This window comes from Brachyistius frenatus, unplaced genomic scaffold (genome assembly GCF_029030835.1).
Source record: "Brachyistius frenatus isolate BFR_SWC_R1_liver_20210118 unplaced genomic scaffold, ASM2903083v1 Contig_4, whole genome shotgun sequence".
In the NCBI taxonomy this organism is placed as follows: Eukaryota; Metazoa; Chordata; class Actinopteri; family Embiotocidae; genus Brachyistius; species Brachyistius frenatus.
Window position 1 is genome coordinate 9,951,260 of NW_027210603.1, and position 17,168 is coordinate 9,968,427.

Consider the following 17,168-nt stretch of genomic DNA (forward strand, 5'->3'; position numbering starts at 1 on the left):
ATTAATCTTTAGAAAAACATTAGGAATGGCTCTCCTAATAGGGCTTAAGAGTCTCAAATAGCTATTAGTTAAACTGCGCTCCTGGGTTAAGAAGAGATTTATGTTTAAAGAAATAATTAAAGGCTGCTTCTTAATTGACTTGCCCTGAAGCCAATATGACACATATTAACTGACCTTATAGTCCTCTTCATAAATCAGTGAGCCCAATAATTTTACATTTAGATCACTTGGAGCTGAACTAATCAGTAATCTCGTTTGAAAGTGGAATGGTTGCAGTTTTGCGACAAGCAGGTCTGCGAAGAGAGTGATCGTGTCTGCACCGCTGCTCGCACTGATGTGACAATACGTTGCGTATTATAGAGCAAGGTTAATTAAGGTTAATGATTCCACTTTGGAGACTATGTATGGATAAAGTTGCAACACTATATCAGCTGTCTTATTCTATTAATTTACGGTCTATCTTTAGCGCATTTCTACAATAAAATGATGATGTTTATGGCTGACCTTTGACTTCAAAACAGCTATGCTAAATGTACGAACTAAATACAAGTAAAAAAAAAAAGTACAAGTAAGTAAACTAATAATACATGATAATAATACATTTAAAAAAGTCAGATAATTAAAAATGTAATTTAATTATGTTGCCATTTAAATTAAATTTGTAGTAACTGAATTATGTTTTCTCTTAATTTAAAGTATTTGTACATTATTATATTAAACTGCTTAACAGCTGGCAGGTTTAAGTAGTTCCCATGGGAACATACGTATCCCTCCACTACTTCAGTTATCAGTGCAGACATGAAGCCTCCATGTGATGTATGGATTACATTTACCAAGCTCTATCCACCATTAGTGCAGCCAATTGTCGGAAGTGGTTATGACCTGCTATTGTTTCCATCAATTGTCGAGAGAAAATTAGATTGGTTTAACAGTACTTTTGGTGTCACAACCACACCAGGAATAGCTTTGTAATGTTCAGTGGTGGTGGGCATGATGAATGAAAGGTAACCTGATTACCACCAGAGCTATTAAAACCCCTGATGTGTGACCTGCCACAGGAACCCTTCTCCGCTTAGCAGTGAGACTGCAGAATGCTGTTTGGCTCATATTAGTGTGGGTGTGTGTAACTATTGATTTCAACCTTCATTATTTTTTTAATCATATTTAGCTCATTCTGGACTTAGTATTTTTAGTGCAGGGTTCAGTAATAGTCCTCCTTATTTTGTCATTTCTTTTAAGTATGCATTTATTTAGGAGGTATATATGTCCTCTGTTACAAGCAACATGCTGTCAAAAGAAATAAGTCCAGGAAAAGAAATGAAACCACACAAATAATATTGATAATATTACGAGGTAGGAAGTGGTGCTTGGATCTGACAGTCGTGTAGCACAAAGCAGTTGGTCCTTAAGCACTGGGAGGCAACCAATATGTGTGTTTTCATCAACCTGTTTTATGTGCATTTTATTTTTTTCTTAAAAAAACAGCTGTCTGGAAACAATGGAGATCCGACTAAATAAATAGCTTTTTCTAAAATGGAACAGCAAAATATGCTAGTGCTCTTTTAATTACATAATCTTGTCGTACCCTCTTCTTCTGCAATGGTTTAATAACACCTGAAATAACTACCAGCTGTTTATCTATATGAACCCCAATACCTAATATTTGGATAATAGTAGTTGGAAGGAAACACAAATAAATTTGCATTGTATTTCTCTTTATTCAATTTCAAATTTCTGGAAATGTTTAGAATGGAAACTTAACTCATATCCAGGAATTCCCGAAAATGTAATTGCATTCAATCTCTTAACATATAAAACACATATTCTAAGACGTTCTAAAACGTTTTTTTCAATATCTGTCCCTATAATGTAAAAATTTAGAGACTTTTTTTTCTTTCACGCAAAAGCATGTGATACGCCAATCAGTCCAATAGAAGATACTGTGTATGTGTAACATTTTGCGTCACTTGGGTATGAGAAGTACACAAACATACAACGAGGATTGGACAAGCAGTCATAAACTTAACCACATGGATTGTGGTGGCTAAAGCAAAGCCCCTTACTTTCATGCCAAGGTGAGGTGAAAATGGAACCATGACACAATAGTGAACAGACAGGTGTATTACATCCTTTGCCATGATTCCAGATTAAGTGTAATCTGTTGTGTTTTCAATGATATATAATTGAGAATAACAAGCCTTACGCTTAAGATGCCTGGGTAAGGCTAAATTAAAGCAGGAGGGTTTCGGCAGAGATGAAGTGGGGATCAACCACATGTTTATTATCCTATAAGAAAACACAGCAAAAACATGATGCCCAGACAAAACCACTGTGGTCCACAGGTAGAATGAAGTCCTGGCAGCAGAATCCCCTAACGTTAACTAGCAGACTTGTATAGACTGCTCCTGACTTGCCCTAAATCGCAAAACTAGCAAACAAATTGCATACATAGAAATATTTACAATGGTATTTCAGAAAAAAATTCATAACCATGTTTCAAAAAAGTTTCCCCCATCACATTTAAGGAAATCATCTCAAGCTTCAATTTGAAAAACTGCTTCACCCCCTCCTCAATCAAATACTTGGTACCTTCCAGAACCTTGAAATGGTGTTCTGACTTTCTGGGGACTCTTGGCCTGAAAACCTTGTAAAGGAAACACAACAGGGGAGATAAGCAACTTAGTAAGATATTACGCTAACATTACACAAACCTGCATCTAGACATCAGTCTTTCAATTAACCACGTAGCAGAGAATGCACAATTTAAAAATTGTATTTTCTATTTGCACAGTCAAACCTGCTAACTCAATGTGTGCTTCATCTACAGATCAGGGTGTCTTCAGTGTCAGCTAAGAGGCAATTATTGACAACGCACAAATGCATAGAAAACAGCAAAATATCAATAAAATACATTTAGTCTGCGTTTCTGTCGGGATTTCCTACTTCTTAACATATATTAATTACCAAAGTTAAAGTATGTGTGTGTCACTTGGTCGTGTGAATAATGAAGAGGCCCTTCATTCCAAACACAACAGTCAATATTAAAACTTGAGGCAATAGTCATGATATCGAGTCACACAAACATCTTTAAAGTCCCAGCGTGGATGTGTGTGGGGGATCATGAAGACACATTTATTCTTATCTATTTAATTTCACAATAAAGCATCCAGCCTTCCAACACCACCTTAATATGATGTCTAACATACAAGAGTCCTCAGGAACAACCGTTCAGACATGTTTGTGGAATCCTTTTTTTCAGACTTTTTAGCATTAATTCTTTCTTTCTAGCTGTGCCTCTTTCCATAAAACTTTTAACTTTTAACACTTTTTAACCAGTTTGTGCTGTATCTTTTCAGGAAATGTCCCAATTGGGGCCCCTTAAATCAACGTATTTGTCATACCTGTGGCACCACCACAATGAGTCTTAGATATCCACAGCACAGATACACGCGGGGTTCAATTTGGCCTGAGGCGATGCCAAAGGCTGTTTACCACCCAGACCGTTGATATTGGTTGCTGCAGAAGGTTCAGATATTCTTAAAGTATTATTTTCAGTTTTTAAAATGTTCTGTACAATAGCAGACCTGCAAAGCTTCATGTTTCTGTATATCATTTGTTTACACGCTTACGAGGGAAGTACAGACGTCCAGTGGTTTTCACTGCGATCTGACACATTGCAAGTTTGAACCCTGGCCCTTACAGTTTACTGTATTTGTCAGGATAAGGCTTCACTTTCTTCCCGCAGTCCAGAGAAACAAAGGCCAGGAACCTTCTGGTACTGTGCGAGTGTGTGGTGTGTTTATCTGTGTGAGCTCTATAATAAACGGGCAACCAGCAGTGTTTACCCCTGCCTGCTGCACACTGTTTTAGTATGATGTGACCTTGAATAGGAGAACAATCGAAGGAAAACACAGCAGTGAGGAAAAATAGCAATTTGTTAATGACAGCGCTTTCATGTATTCTGTGTACAGACGTATCTGCCTGTGACTGTTTGTTTTCATTTTATTTTTCAGACCTGGAAAACTTCAAGACTCACAGAAGAAGCTCTGTATCAGTCCGTGAAGGTCAAGGAGTGGTTTTGCTGTGTGGCCCTCCACCCCATTCCGGAGGTAAAACAATGCATTATTTTTGTCTTTGTTTTTTAAATGGCTGTTCGACTTAATCGGAAAGCAAACAGATGTCTGTTTCACACTGAAAATTACAGGATTTAGCTGTAACAGAGGCGGGAGGGGGGGGGTTGTTTAAAGTGTTTTGTAGTTTAAAGCTCTTAGATATTTCTTGGACTGGTGCTTTTTAAGATCCAGCTGTTTCAGTGGCAACTCTGACTTGATTATCAACACCATAAATCTTTCGCTCTAGGAACTGGAACCTTTCCAAGTGATTTTTGCATTGTGTTGGTGTGATTAGTTGTAGCTGGGTCATGGGAAGTGCGACAGCTTCTCTGTCAGGAGCCAAACACTAAATCTATTTTTGTCTTGTCGACAGCTAGAGAAAAAATAAATAAATTGCCAAGCGGCAAACTACCACTACATCATCAGATGTTGGGCCTCCAAGACAGGGAGGGTTGGGGGCATATCTGGTTTATTTGACATGCCTAGGGTGCAGTCAGGTTTCAGTATCAGTGGGCGTGGCATAGTTTTCTCTGGTTTTCAATCAGATTGAGCCAGGTCCACCGCCCACTTCTCCCCAGCTCGTCCAAATATGGTCGCTTATGTCCCCAAACTGCTCTGAACTATCAAGATGGTGATGGCCAACAAATCAAACGTGAGGCTTTAACGACAATTCACAAACCAATGGGTGAGGTCAAAGTTGGTTGCCACTTGATCTGACTGCATCTGACTGCCCAAGACACTATTCCCACCCACCTATATAGGAAACCTTACTTCACCACAGGGCTGTCAATCAAACCAGATACGTCCCCAAACATTCCACTTTTTAAGGCCCAATATCAAATTAACTATGGGATTATTTTCAGATGGCCTGCCAGAGCACTCATCAGAAGTAGTGAATTTAGGTAATGGCATAAGGACGTGTGAAGCTCCAGCTAACCATATTCTACTGATCTTAGCCTGGCATTAAGACTGGAAACTATTTGAAGTAGGGATGACTGGAAGTCTCACATACTGTACATAAAAGCTATGGAGTAAGTGGTCAATATCAAACATGTACATAAATAATTACATGAACAAATTGTCCCTGTTAAAGATTGTATATACAAATGTACAAATTGAAGTCAATGCAAAGACCCCAACAGTGTAATACCACGAAGAGCCTATCGGGACTGGCTCCAAAAAAAACCCCCAAAAAAACACTCCCATTCAAAAAAATCTATAGCTGTAGCTTCAGAAATGAGAGTGGCATTAGTGTTCTGAATAATCTTGGCAAGAAAGAAGGGGGTTTCCCCAAAATGCCCAGCAATTCTGTTAAAACACTGCACATAAACAAGTAATTTTCTATATATGGGGCTTTTTTTCCTTCATCTGCAGCACACACTTGTACCAAGAATGCATTGAATGGGCCTTTTTGGCATTGAGCTCATCAGTATCCGAGTTCAAACTTTCCAGCAAAGCTCTTTATATTGTCTCTGTAATTGCAGCAGATGTGTCCTTTTGTAGCCTTCTCTCATCTCTTACTGGAACCACTAAATGCAACAGCTGCTTGGATTACATCCCCCAAGCTGATATCCACCAAACAGATATCACTGATTCATACACTGGCCTACCGTGGTAAAACTAATGCTTGCCTTGAATTGATTTTAATTACTTTGAGCTTGTATCCTCTTGGGGTTTTACCTGGTGAAAATTTGGCAAGCTCTGTGGCAATCTGTAATTTTAGATTCATTTCCAACTGGTTCAGCTGACACGCCTGCATTTTTTTTTTTCTCTGTTCTGTGGACAGTTGCTTCATGGACTTTTTCTGACAATTTGTGCTGAAGTAATCCAATTTGGGTTTGTTTTTTAAGACCAACGGATAAATAATTCCAGCATGTCAGGCATCTTCAGGCACATAAAAAGCACCCTCAAGACACTTGTCTCCTCACTAATAAACAGAGCCAATACAAGCTGTCAATTAGAAGTCCATTTTAGTGAGTTACATCTTTCAGTTGTAATAGAAGCTTCTATCACCATCTCATTCAGTTGGATAACCTAACTAGTCACTTGGTTGCTATTTTGGTCCTTGCATTGAGTGGATGCTTCAAGCAGAGTATTTCAAATTTTTTTTTTTTTTTTTTTTTGGCTCATTCTGCTCCAGTGCCCACACGTTAAAATTTGGGTTTAGAATGTTTGAGGGTGTCTTTGATTGCAGGTTTTAGCCCTTTAACTTTAATTTTCACTCGCATTCCGAAATACGGTTGACGTGCCAGTACATACTGTAAATACCGGCACATAACTACACACTTGCAGTCCTCATTTTCAGAATAGAATATAAAACAACACACACCAAATGAAGATTCAACAGGCTTTCCCCACACATCCTGGCTAGGCTGTTGGCACTAAACACACACACACACACACACACACACACACACACACACACACACACACACACACACACACACACACACACACACACACACACACACACACACACACACACACACACACACACACACACACACACACACACACACACACACACACACACATTGAGCCAAGCAGCCCATCAGAGGATCAGAGTATTCAAACTGGCAACAATGAAAAGCAATCAATCAGCAGGCAAAGAGCTAAACATTTTGCCAGTACTGGTTTTCTTTGTTGACCTGATGGGCTGCTTTGTTGCATCTAAAATGGCACTTGCCCCTGCTCGTGGCAGGGAACACTGTCTGTAATCTGGCAGTTTAGATTGGTTTATTTCACATCATGCCGAAAGCAAAGGGAAAATTCCAGGTATACTATCCTTTGACCTAAAACCAAAACTCCGCAAATTTCTTATTCTTAAATCACTTGGATTTCATTAGCCTGGAAGGACATGAGGGGCATTAAATATAGTGATTTAAAATTGGTGGGAGCTCACACTGAGAAACAACGCAGTGCTGTGTTTAATGGAGGCATGATTGTAATGCTTCGGTGCATGTTTGTAATTTGACATATTTTATTTTATAGTTGTTTTTACTGGCACATGTAAAAAAAATATCAGTAGCATGAGGCTGTGCTTGCCTTTAGAAAATGCTTTTAGCTCCTTGAAGAATATGTCTGGTAGTATTTTTTGTTTTCCGTGTGGACATCGAATCTAAAGCCATCAATTTATTGCTAACAAGTATTGACTTTGTTCTCAGCTTCTTTATCCACATGTCACAGAGTTCTATACCTTTCTACTAGGTGACATAAACACACTGCAGTTTATATACACTTAATCCCACAAACAACATGTTTGTTGTGTAATGCCTTAAATACTCAGCCGAGCACCAAATGCGCTGCTGAGAATATGTCCCTTATGAATATGCAGTCTTTTACTTTTGAGTAATGTTTTCTTAAAACTGCAGTACCCCCACTGTTTTTGGAATGTCACAAAGGCTTTTTGAAAAAAAATAAAGTACAAATGTATGAGTGGTTTTATAGCTTTAGCTTCAGCAGGAACTAATAAGCTTGAGGCTGAAATCCACAGACACGGAAGTAAAGTAAAAAAAAAAAAAAAAATGGTGACACAGCGTTGCTTTGCTCTTTTGGTTAGATTTGTTATGAAAAGTTTAACATCCTATTGCAGGCCTTTTCCGGCAGCAGCCCGTGGGAAAAAAAAACAGCCCTTTCAATTTGTTTCTGTGGCCTGCAAGAGGCTGCCTGCAAATCCGGCTGGCATGTGTGTGATGTGATGAATAAAATCTAAGTACAGGTTATGCCTGAGTTACTTTGAGAATCATAGACATATAAAGACGTAAGCCAGCAGCAGTGTGCTTCTTGAGTCATAGACAATATAGGTGAGTAACCTTGGCGAGAGGATAGTGCGAGGATGGGGAGGATCAGTAGAAACCCTGCATGTGTGTTAGCGACAGCATGTGCTATGATTGACTGCAACAGAATTATACTTGCTCCGCATCGGCCATTTGCTTAGTCAAGCCCCAACGTTGCACTTTGGGTCAGCAGGCTGCAGAAAAGCTCAGGTTAGCTGAGCTAACAACAAGCCTTAAAATGTCTCCCCTGAAGCCAGACGTCAAGCTGATAGTGAAAATCGCCAGGCCGTCAACACATTGTATTTGTTTTCTTTTCCAAGTGAAACAAGTATTAAATCAGTTTAATTGTGTAACAAATGCATTGCTATCAACATTATACCGTAAGAGTTGTTTGTAGCAATAATTGACAAAGTATTCATGCAGCCCAATTTATTTCACTTCACTATAGAATATTCAAAAAATGACCAGTCTATTATATCAGGTCGTCATGCATTTTAATTACAATGTTGTTTATTTCTGATATTCAAAGATATGAAACAATGTCGACTCTTCAAGTATGAACTCAAACAACATTTCAAAGCAATAATAATTGAACTGTCTTTGCTATATTTTGTTCGCTGATGCTAATTTTAACACTGTACAAAGACAATTTGAAGAAAAGAGATGCTTTGGAAAGTAGAATAAATATTCACATTTCTAAAAGACGCACAATAGTCAACAATTAATATGCGACTTGCAGCAATCATTTAAAAGTCACTAAGTCAATGATACAGACTGATTGACATTATTTTGATTGATTTGACTGCTTATGTGATTAGAAGTACTATATTGGAAATTAGTAAAAATATGTGGTGCCCAAGTGTCAAAGCTTTTTCATGCTCTACTAGGCACATGAATTCAGGAAGTAGCTCAGTCATTAATCTGACTTGTGTTCTCATTTTATTGCAAATCAGTTTGGCCTTTCAGAAGATATGCAATGATATGTGTTTTCAAGTAAATTTCCTGTAACAAGATGACTAATGAGGGTAAGGCCAATAGCGCAATGAGTCCAGGATGCAAAGAAATACAGAAGTCTGCTGGCAGTCTAAAAGGGGAATGTGATGCGATAACAACAGAATATGCTTTTATATTCATGAAATGCATCTTTCCCAATTCTGAGGGCTATTTGACCCAAAGAGAAACCTTTTTCTGTCCTGACAATTTTCAATTGGTCAAAATTAATTTGGAATTTTGTGTTGTCCTGTTTGTTTGTGTAGTTGACACTCTCCTGATAAGGGGGATGGCCATTCAAGGTCCTATTTGAGAAACAATTTCCTTGCTTCTGAATAGAAAGAATATTGTACAGTTTCATGTTTCATCTGGTTGCTTTGGGCAGCAATCCAACCCTGCTCCAAACCCTGAATAGCTAACTATACATGGAAAAATAAAACATGAATAAAAAAAAGATTATATGTATTATGTGCTTGCAATGTTCCACCACAAGCTGAGATTTGCAGAAAATCTTTCACGTCATGTGCAGTCATATTTCATGACATTCTTTTGGCTTAGTGCAGATGCATCTCAGTGTGGCATCAGCAGCCTGACAGTCAATAACAACAGAATAATGACTGTCGGCCTGACAGTCATTATTACCAACGCCATCTTCCCTCCCTCATGAGGACCTCGTTGCATTTTAATCACCTCAAGGAAAACCTCTGCACATCCCTATCCAATGCCATATGTTTGCAGACCTTCCCATAGTGGCGGGACCCTCAGTATATGCCCGAGGCTCTGGTGGGTTTCCACCTGCCAGAGGCGCTCTCAGAGGACACATTATGCATGTCAAACAGCTGTCCTGCCCGTTATGCAGCCTGGGCTCGCCCAAGCAGAAAGACGTGTTCGGACAGAAGAAAAGGCCTGGGAAATGGGTGGGGATGGTAATGCAGAGATTCCAAGGGAATATGGAAGTACTGGAAGGTATTAGTATGCTACTCGCAGGAAGAGGATGCATCTTTCGCTTATAACCCATGACTATATAGGGTGCATTCATGTGTATAGCTACTAGTTTGTAAATTTAGCAATAGAAGCAACGGTAACTGATAAATGACATGGTAATGACATAAATATACAAACCGTTCTCATTCCCAGGGCCTAGGTCAGATACTGCCAAACGTAACTTCTATTAGACATCTACTACATGTCTTCTAAGTTGCTGTAAATATTTTACAAACGTGTCCTTGACTGGAAATGGGTATATTAAGGCTACCTGATGAAATTAGTTATTTAGATGTTGTAGTGAACACATCTCCATCATTTAAAATGATGGATCACACAAGTGTTTCTCAGATTTTGTTCCGAAGCTGCAAACATTTGTTTGTGTGAATGCCGAGGGATCTGCAGTCAACTAATTTTTTTAAGATTAAGTTCATGACAATGTCATGATATTCGTACTGTTTTCACAACCTGTTTTACAAACACTGCCTCCCTCCACAACATTTTCTGAACTTTGCTGTAAAATTCCTGGACAAACTCGACTGGAGGGATAAACAGCATTCTTCCAAAATATGTGTCCCTCCTATGGTGTTTTTAAGGATGGCAGCAGAGAACTGTCTGACAAGTTGCTCCACAATCTCCCACAAGTGTTCAGTTGCAAGGGTTGAGATATGGTGATTGTAAGAGCCATAGCAGATGATTCACTGCATTTATCATGCCTCTCCTATCATTTAATGGCAAAATGTCCAGGAAAAGTCAATGCATTTCAATGGAATCACTGTGATCAGTGGTTTTACTCCAGGGGTAAATTGTGGTATCATTTTCATCTTTGATGGGCAAATTTGTGCCATAGACCAATCGTAAACTGTCATGACAATGCTGACTCCAGAGGGAACTTTTGCCATGTTGTATAGAATGGGTGAAAGATGGGAATAATTTGCACGTTTATAAATAGCAAGCATTCACGGCAGTTCAGGATGGCAGCTGCATCTCACACAATATTGTACATTTTAGCTGTCTTAGTACTTTTTTTTTTTTTATTGCACTTGAAGAATAGTCTGGATTCGCTTCGGTCCAAAAGAGACCCATATTACCATCTTTAACTCTAACAATACAGAAAGAGCCAACAATAGATATAATTCTTCAGAGAACTTCACACTACTTAGCAAGCAAAAAATGACCAGTTCGCGTCGACTGTCGAGTGGTAATTACAGCTGGAAAGTACAGTAGCCATAGTTTTTGGCTACTGTACAAGAGTGTCATTTCAGTCGTAAAAACGCCTGTTGAATACTACACTATTAAATTCCAGCATTTATTTACCTTTGACAACAGACCTAATATAATCCACCCATGTTTGCTTACTTTTTGCTAGCATGTCAATAGTTCGATACAAAGTCAGTTATTTTGGAGCTGTCAGCTAAATTTTAACTTTCCAGTTGTAATTACCACTCGACAGTCGACGCGAACTGGTCATTTAAATGTAATGTGAACGTGGCATAAGAATACTACAGGTGAAGCTTTAAAAGCATGTTAGCTGTGTCACAATTTTTTTAAACGTTTAGTTAATTCTCTTGACTTGAATAAACTTGAGTACAACATGCTTTACAAAAAAATACAAACCTTTCAGCTAAACAAAAAGAGGGAAACTACAATTTGTAAAAAATACATGAAGTTTTTGCTTTTAGTAAATGAGGTATCTTATTGCCAGCAAAGCAGATCATTAAAGAGCAATTGTCTCTACAGTAGTTAGTCAGCTAGTCAGCTGCAAGTCATTTTTACATAATAAATCACTCAGAAGGCAGCGCAGGTTCTGGTCCAGGCTCTGGTCATTTTACGTCTGGACTACTGTAACTCCATCCTGGCAGGTCTACCTGTTAGCGCCATCCGACCTCTGCAGCTCATCCAGAATGCAGCAGCTCGACTGGTCTTTAACCTCCTAAATTCACTCCCACAACTCCGCTCCTCCTCCGCTCCCTTCACTAGTTACCAGTAGCCGCCCGCATCCGTTTCAAAACATTGGTACTTGCGTACCATGCTACGAACAGATCGGGTCCAGTCTACATCCAGGACATGGTCAAACCTTACATCCCAGCCCGCTCCCTCTGCTCTGCATCTACCAATCGGCTTGTTGCTCCCTCACTGTGAGCTAAACACTCTACAAAATCACGACTGCTTGATGTCCTGGCTCCTAAATGGTGGAATGAGCTCCCTAACGACATCAGGACAGCGGAAACTCTGTACATCTTCCACCGCAAACTAAAAACACACCTCTTCCGACTTCACCTTGAACAGTAGAACTTTAGTAGCACTTAAAATGGCACTTACTGATAGCACTTTGTAGTTTGTCTTTCTTGAAGAAATTGTATTTTTTTTTTAACTCTTGTTGTTCTGGGTTTTTTACCCTCATGGTTGAAATGCACTTATTGTAAATCGCTTTGGATAAAAGCGTCAGCTAAATGAAATGTAATGTAATGTAAAAATAAATGTATATCTGTATGACATTTGAGATAAATACGTGTTCTTAACGATCATGTAACCACTTATAGATGAATAAAGAGTCACATTTAATAGAAGTAATGCAAATACGCATGTGGGTGCTCTTGGTGTCTCCAATTAGGATTATGGTATTCATAATTTTGTCAAAGCTATTTTATATGATGATTCTTTGGTTTAAATAGTCTGCTGAATTCATTGCTTCCTCAGTCACATAGCAACAATGTTTGTTTAAATAACAACTTCAGTATCCTTCAAATTGTGACTTCCCTGTCAAATGAAACACTCTGAAGTTCCTTTTGAAGGCCCCCTGAAATGGTGACACATTTGAATCTCTCTTTGCACTATTAGGAAGGACATATTTATTCCTGCCTTTCTTTTTGATGATACTGTATATGACTCATATTCAGTGGTTACTCTTTTTTTTTTTTAATTTTTTTTATCTGGGATTATTCAGCTCTTAATCTGATTAGCAGACGACACATTTACAATCTCCATGAGTAATCTTCTTTCACAATCCCATATTCAATCATATTTCTCCCTCAATCTGTCTGGGCACTTCAGCTCTCTGAAATAATATCACATGTCATTGTCAAAGCATCCATGGCAAGCTCACAGAATCCTTTCTCCACAAACCCTTACAGTTTTGACATAATGTAGCAGTTACCTCGTAGTGTAGAGAAACTTCACTGACAAGCAGCCAACAACATGACAGCAGCATGAGCAGCATGAAATGGGATATGCTGTATTTTGTGAGAGTGACACTGTGAGTTGATTGGAGTTGCTAATCACGTATGAAAAGGTCACGGAAGAGTCTGAGCATACTGCGTGCACATTTCCCAGAAGATGTGTGAGTGACATGCTTCTTAAATCTCCTTTTAAGCTCCTTAAAGTTTACAGTACACATAGCTGTGTTTATTGTTGCATTTTGAGTGTGTGCATGCCTGTTTGTGGGGTTTGGAGGCAATAAAGGGAGGGTGACGCAAAAGATGTGGAGCATATGTTCGCATGTATATGTTCATGGGATTCCACGTGTGTGTAGGTGTAAAGCACGTTCCTGTTCCCCCTATCTTAATGGTAGCTATTGTGGTGTGTAAGCACCAACATCCCCTCTGCTGGGCCACAGTCACATGGTGTGTCCTCAGGCTCCTCTGTGCTGCTACATAAACACAAATCCCTCAGTGCCTGTAGGGATTTCATCCCAGAAGAAATGTGTTGTCACCTGCTGTGCAAGGGGAAAATAACAATTGCTGAAAACATGACAGCTCCGTCCACATAGATAGCTTGCTAAACAGAGCACTGGACTGCAGTTTAAAGTTGAATCCATAATGTGGCTGGCCTTTACAGGTATATTACTGCATCTACAGAGAAGGAGACCAGGGTATTTATTGGCGGTGGTTACCAACTTTTGTTTAAAGCTGCAACTCCCAATTATTTGCATTATTATTTTCTCAATTATTTAGCAAATAGCAAAACATTATTGTCACAATTTCCAAGAACCTACAGTTAAAATATGTTAGATGCCTTATTTTATTCAAAAGGCAATACAGTACTCCCCAACACAGACTTTGGACAGATGAAGTTCCCCTTTGATACCATGTCCAATTTGCTATTTGAATGAAATAAATGTGGTAGTATGGACAAATATAATATTCTTATGTCAACCTAAAATGGTGTTTGTAATGGAGTTTATATTGTAAGATTGAAATGAAGGACAATTTATATTAATGGTGAGCAGGCCACAGTTTGCAAAACATGGTCATGTGAAAATTCAACATTGTATCTTGATGTATGGTCATATTCTCAAGAAAAAACAAAAGGACCTATTACATTTTAAGCAAATCATTTTCTCACACAAGTGAATTGATTTTTTTTCCCATTCTTTAGAACATTCTGCTTCTATTAGTTTCATGAATGGAAATATATTGATTCAACTAGATGTTGGAAGTTTGTTTTAAGTTAATTTACAATGATGTAAAACAAAGGAAAACTTGACATGGGAGAATTGGAATTTGTTTGCAATTTGGTTTTTGACAGTCAACTATTTAATAAGTTGACTAAATGTTGTTCAGCGTTCCTCAGGTTTTCATTAACAGGTCAAAATACCACAGAACATGAAAATTGCATTAAAATATACACAAGGGGTGTACTATGAAGCGAGATTAGTGGGTTACCATCGTAGTACTGATTATCTCAGACTGCAAGTTTCTGCTTTGTTGAACCATCTCAGGCAAAGAAAGCCTGGCTATGTTGAACTTGCTTCATAGTACACCCCGATGGTCTTCATCGCTCCAAAGTCTGTTTACAGGTGTTGTTTGTGTATCTAGAGGGAGATGTATGAAGCTTGAAATGTTGCCTCAAATAATGCAACCCAGCCGAGCATCGGTAGGGGCTAACGTTTGAAAATAATGTTGGCCACTACTTCCATAATCTATCCAAATCACTGACCGAACTGTCAGTAGTTTAGTGGCATTGTGGGAACTGTAGATGCTCCATTTTGACCAGCAAGTTTAATGCCTGGAATAAATAAATATATATATATACATATATATATGTGATTGTGCTGCATCAGGTTTGATCATTGTTACCAACTTCCCCTCAATAGACAATGCTAAAAAAGTGCAATGCTATATTATCAGTTCCTCCTTCTCTAAAACATGGCCATATGGGTAATATGTGTAAGCAGCTTAATACAACCCATAGTAATCATGACGGAAGCAAAGGAGGAAGGCCGGTAACGTAGCATCAAATTTGACCTCATAGGAAGGAGGTTGGGGGTGGCCAGATGGAGGAAACACAGGACTCCCATCTTATTAGACCGCTGTTTCTGTCCCATGTGAAAAAAAAAAAAAAAAAGTCAGCCTTGACTCATTTCAAATTATTTATGTAAGCTAACCGTATTGTAAATGTATTTAATTTCCGTTACCCACATAAAGTATCTAATGTCACCATGGTAACCACGTGTTTAGCATTGTTACCATGACAATGAAGGTCTGGCTGCTGTCCCACTTTCTTAAATGTAATTTTGGCAAACATACTATTCTGTCGTTTAGGTATGAAAACGTGTTGGTCCTAAAGGGCATTTAAAACACACGCGTTTCAGAAGTTATTGGAAATACTCCAGACCTATTCTGTCACTTCCATGAGAACATACTAAAATTGGTGCGGTACTGGTGGAGATGTTTATTATGACTCCTATTATTTGGGTATATACTTTTACAAATGTTATTCTTGATGGTACAAAAAACTAAAAATAAAGATTGATTTGACCTGGAGGCAACAGAGGAGCTGCATTATTGTAACCTGGTGTCTCACAAGTGCAGGACCGTTGAGGTTTAGTTGTGTCCCTTACATCCCAATGCGCTCAGTTTTACCTGTTGAAAGAATGATGCAAGCCAGAGCCTGTGCGAAACCTGCGTGAGATAGATGCAGCATGGATGTTGCAATATTGTTCCTCTCCCTCAGGGAGCAGAATTTATAGTCATAACAATTGAGTGTCTCAGGGACACGTGTGTCCAATGTATTCATCTATTTTAAAGTCAGTTGGTGCTGAACGTCAAAGTTTAATGACCTGAAATTAAATTGATCATTTCTTTTGTTGATGGTTATTTTTTTTAAATACTTCTGCAGATTTCAATATTCCGTCACATTAATTGTCAGTTGTTTATTTACAATTATGTTAATCTGCATTTATTTTCATTGAAACCATATTGACTTCAGTCCTATTTCCTATTTTTATTAGACATGACAATGGCAAAAATATATATAATATTCTTATATAACTTAACCTAAAAGGATAGTTTATAATAGTATGGGTTTCTATTGGTAGAAATAAAGGGACATCGAAATGAACGGTGAGCAGGCAAAAGGTTTAAAATAGTGTAATGTGAATAATATAGTACATGTGTACAGAATGGCTTTACCGTAACCAAAACATAATGTATTGTATTATTCATAACTATTGGTGATTTGAGTCTAAAACTAAAGGGGCTGGCTTTTTAAAAGCACATTGTGAGTTTCCCTCAGCAGGAACAGCTACTATTTTCTACTGTATGTCTTCTGATGTGATCAGTGTCATCCAGACACCCTACCTGCTCTCACAGTCAGCATTGGAGAGACAGAGAGACGAGAGCTGAGTGCAGATCAGGCATGACACAACCTGCCAGGCCACAATCCAGTACAAAGACAGAGAGCGTTGCTGCCTTCAAACCCTCACTCTCCATCTGACAGGTCAATGTCAGAGCATGGCAGAAATATATGGTAATTATTATCTGCACAGTTCAAGGAAGGGGACTAGATTACACAAGTAATATGTTTTTGGTGGGGTTTTTTTGTTGTTTTTTTTTTTTTTTTTTTTTTTTTTGTTAAACTAAGCTACCTTACAAATGTTTGTTTCTGCCAAATGTGCAATCCAGTTCCCCCTCCTTGTCTGTCACTGCGGATCACAGGCAGCAAGAGGAGCTGAGAGGCTGTCAGCTTCTGTCTTTTTCAAAGCCAACCGCATTAATGGTGCTGCCAGTGTGACCCAGCCATGCTCCTTGCACTACATGATTATTTTGTTTAGTGGTGGACCTAATGCCGCTGACCTCTATTTTCTAATGGGGAGAGACCTTTGAGGGCCACTCAAGACTGAAATCACTTGTGTGCGTCTCCGCTAAGAGTCGATTTTTTTTTTTTTTATATAGTGTGTGTGTGTGTGTGTGTGTGTGTGTGTGTGTGTGTGTGTGTGTGTGTGTGTGTGTGTGTGTGTGTGTGTGTGTGTGTGTGTGTGTGTGTGTGTGTGTGTGTGTGTATGTTTCTCCTCCCACCCGAGGCT

General features: G+C 38.7%; 1 protein-coding gene across 3 annotated transcripts in view; it reads left to right on the forward strand.

Annotated features, from left to right (window-relative positions):
- Positions 1-17,168, forward strand: part of cntn4 (contactin 4) — a 149,850-nt gene that overhangs the window by 69,992 nt on the left and 62,690 nt on the right. For all 3 annotated transcript variants that reach the window (XM_069714769.1, XM_069714760.1, XM_069714778.1), the window contains exon 5: positions 4,014-4,109. In XM_069714769.1, the coding sequence (XP_069570870.1) occupies positions 4,014-4,109 (96 nt within the window). The remainder of the gene's footprint in view (positions 1-4,013; positions 4,110-17,168) is intronic.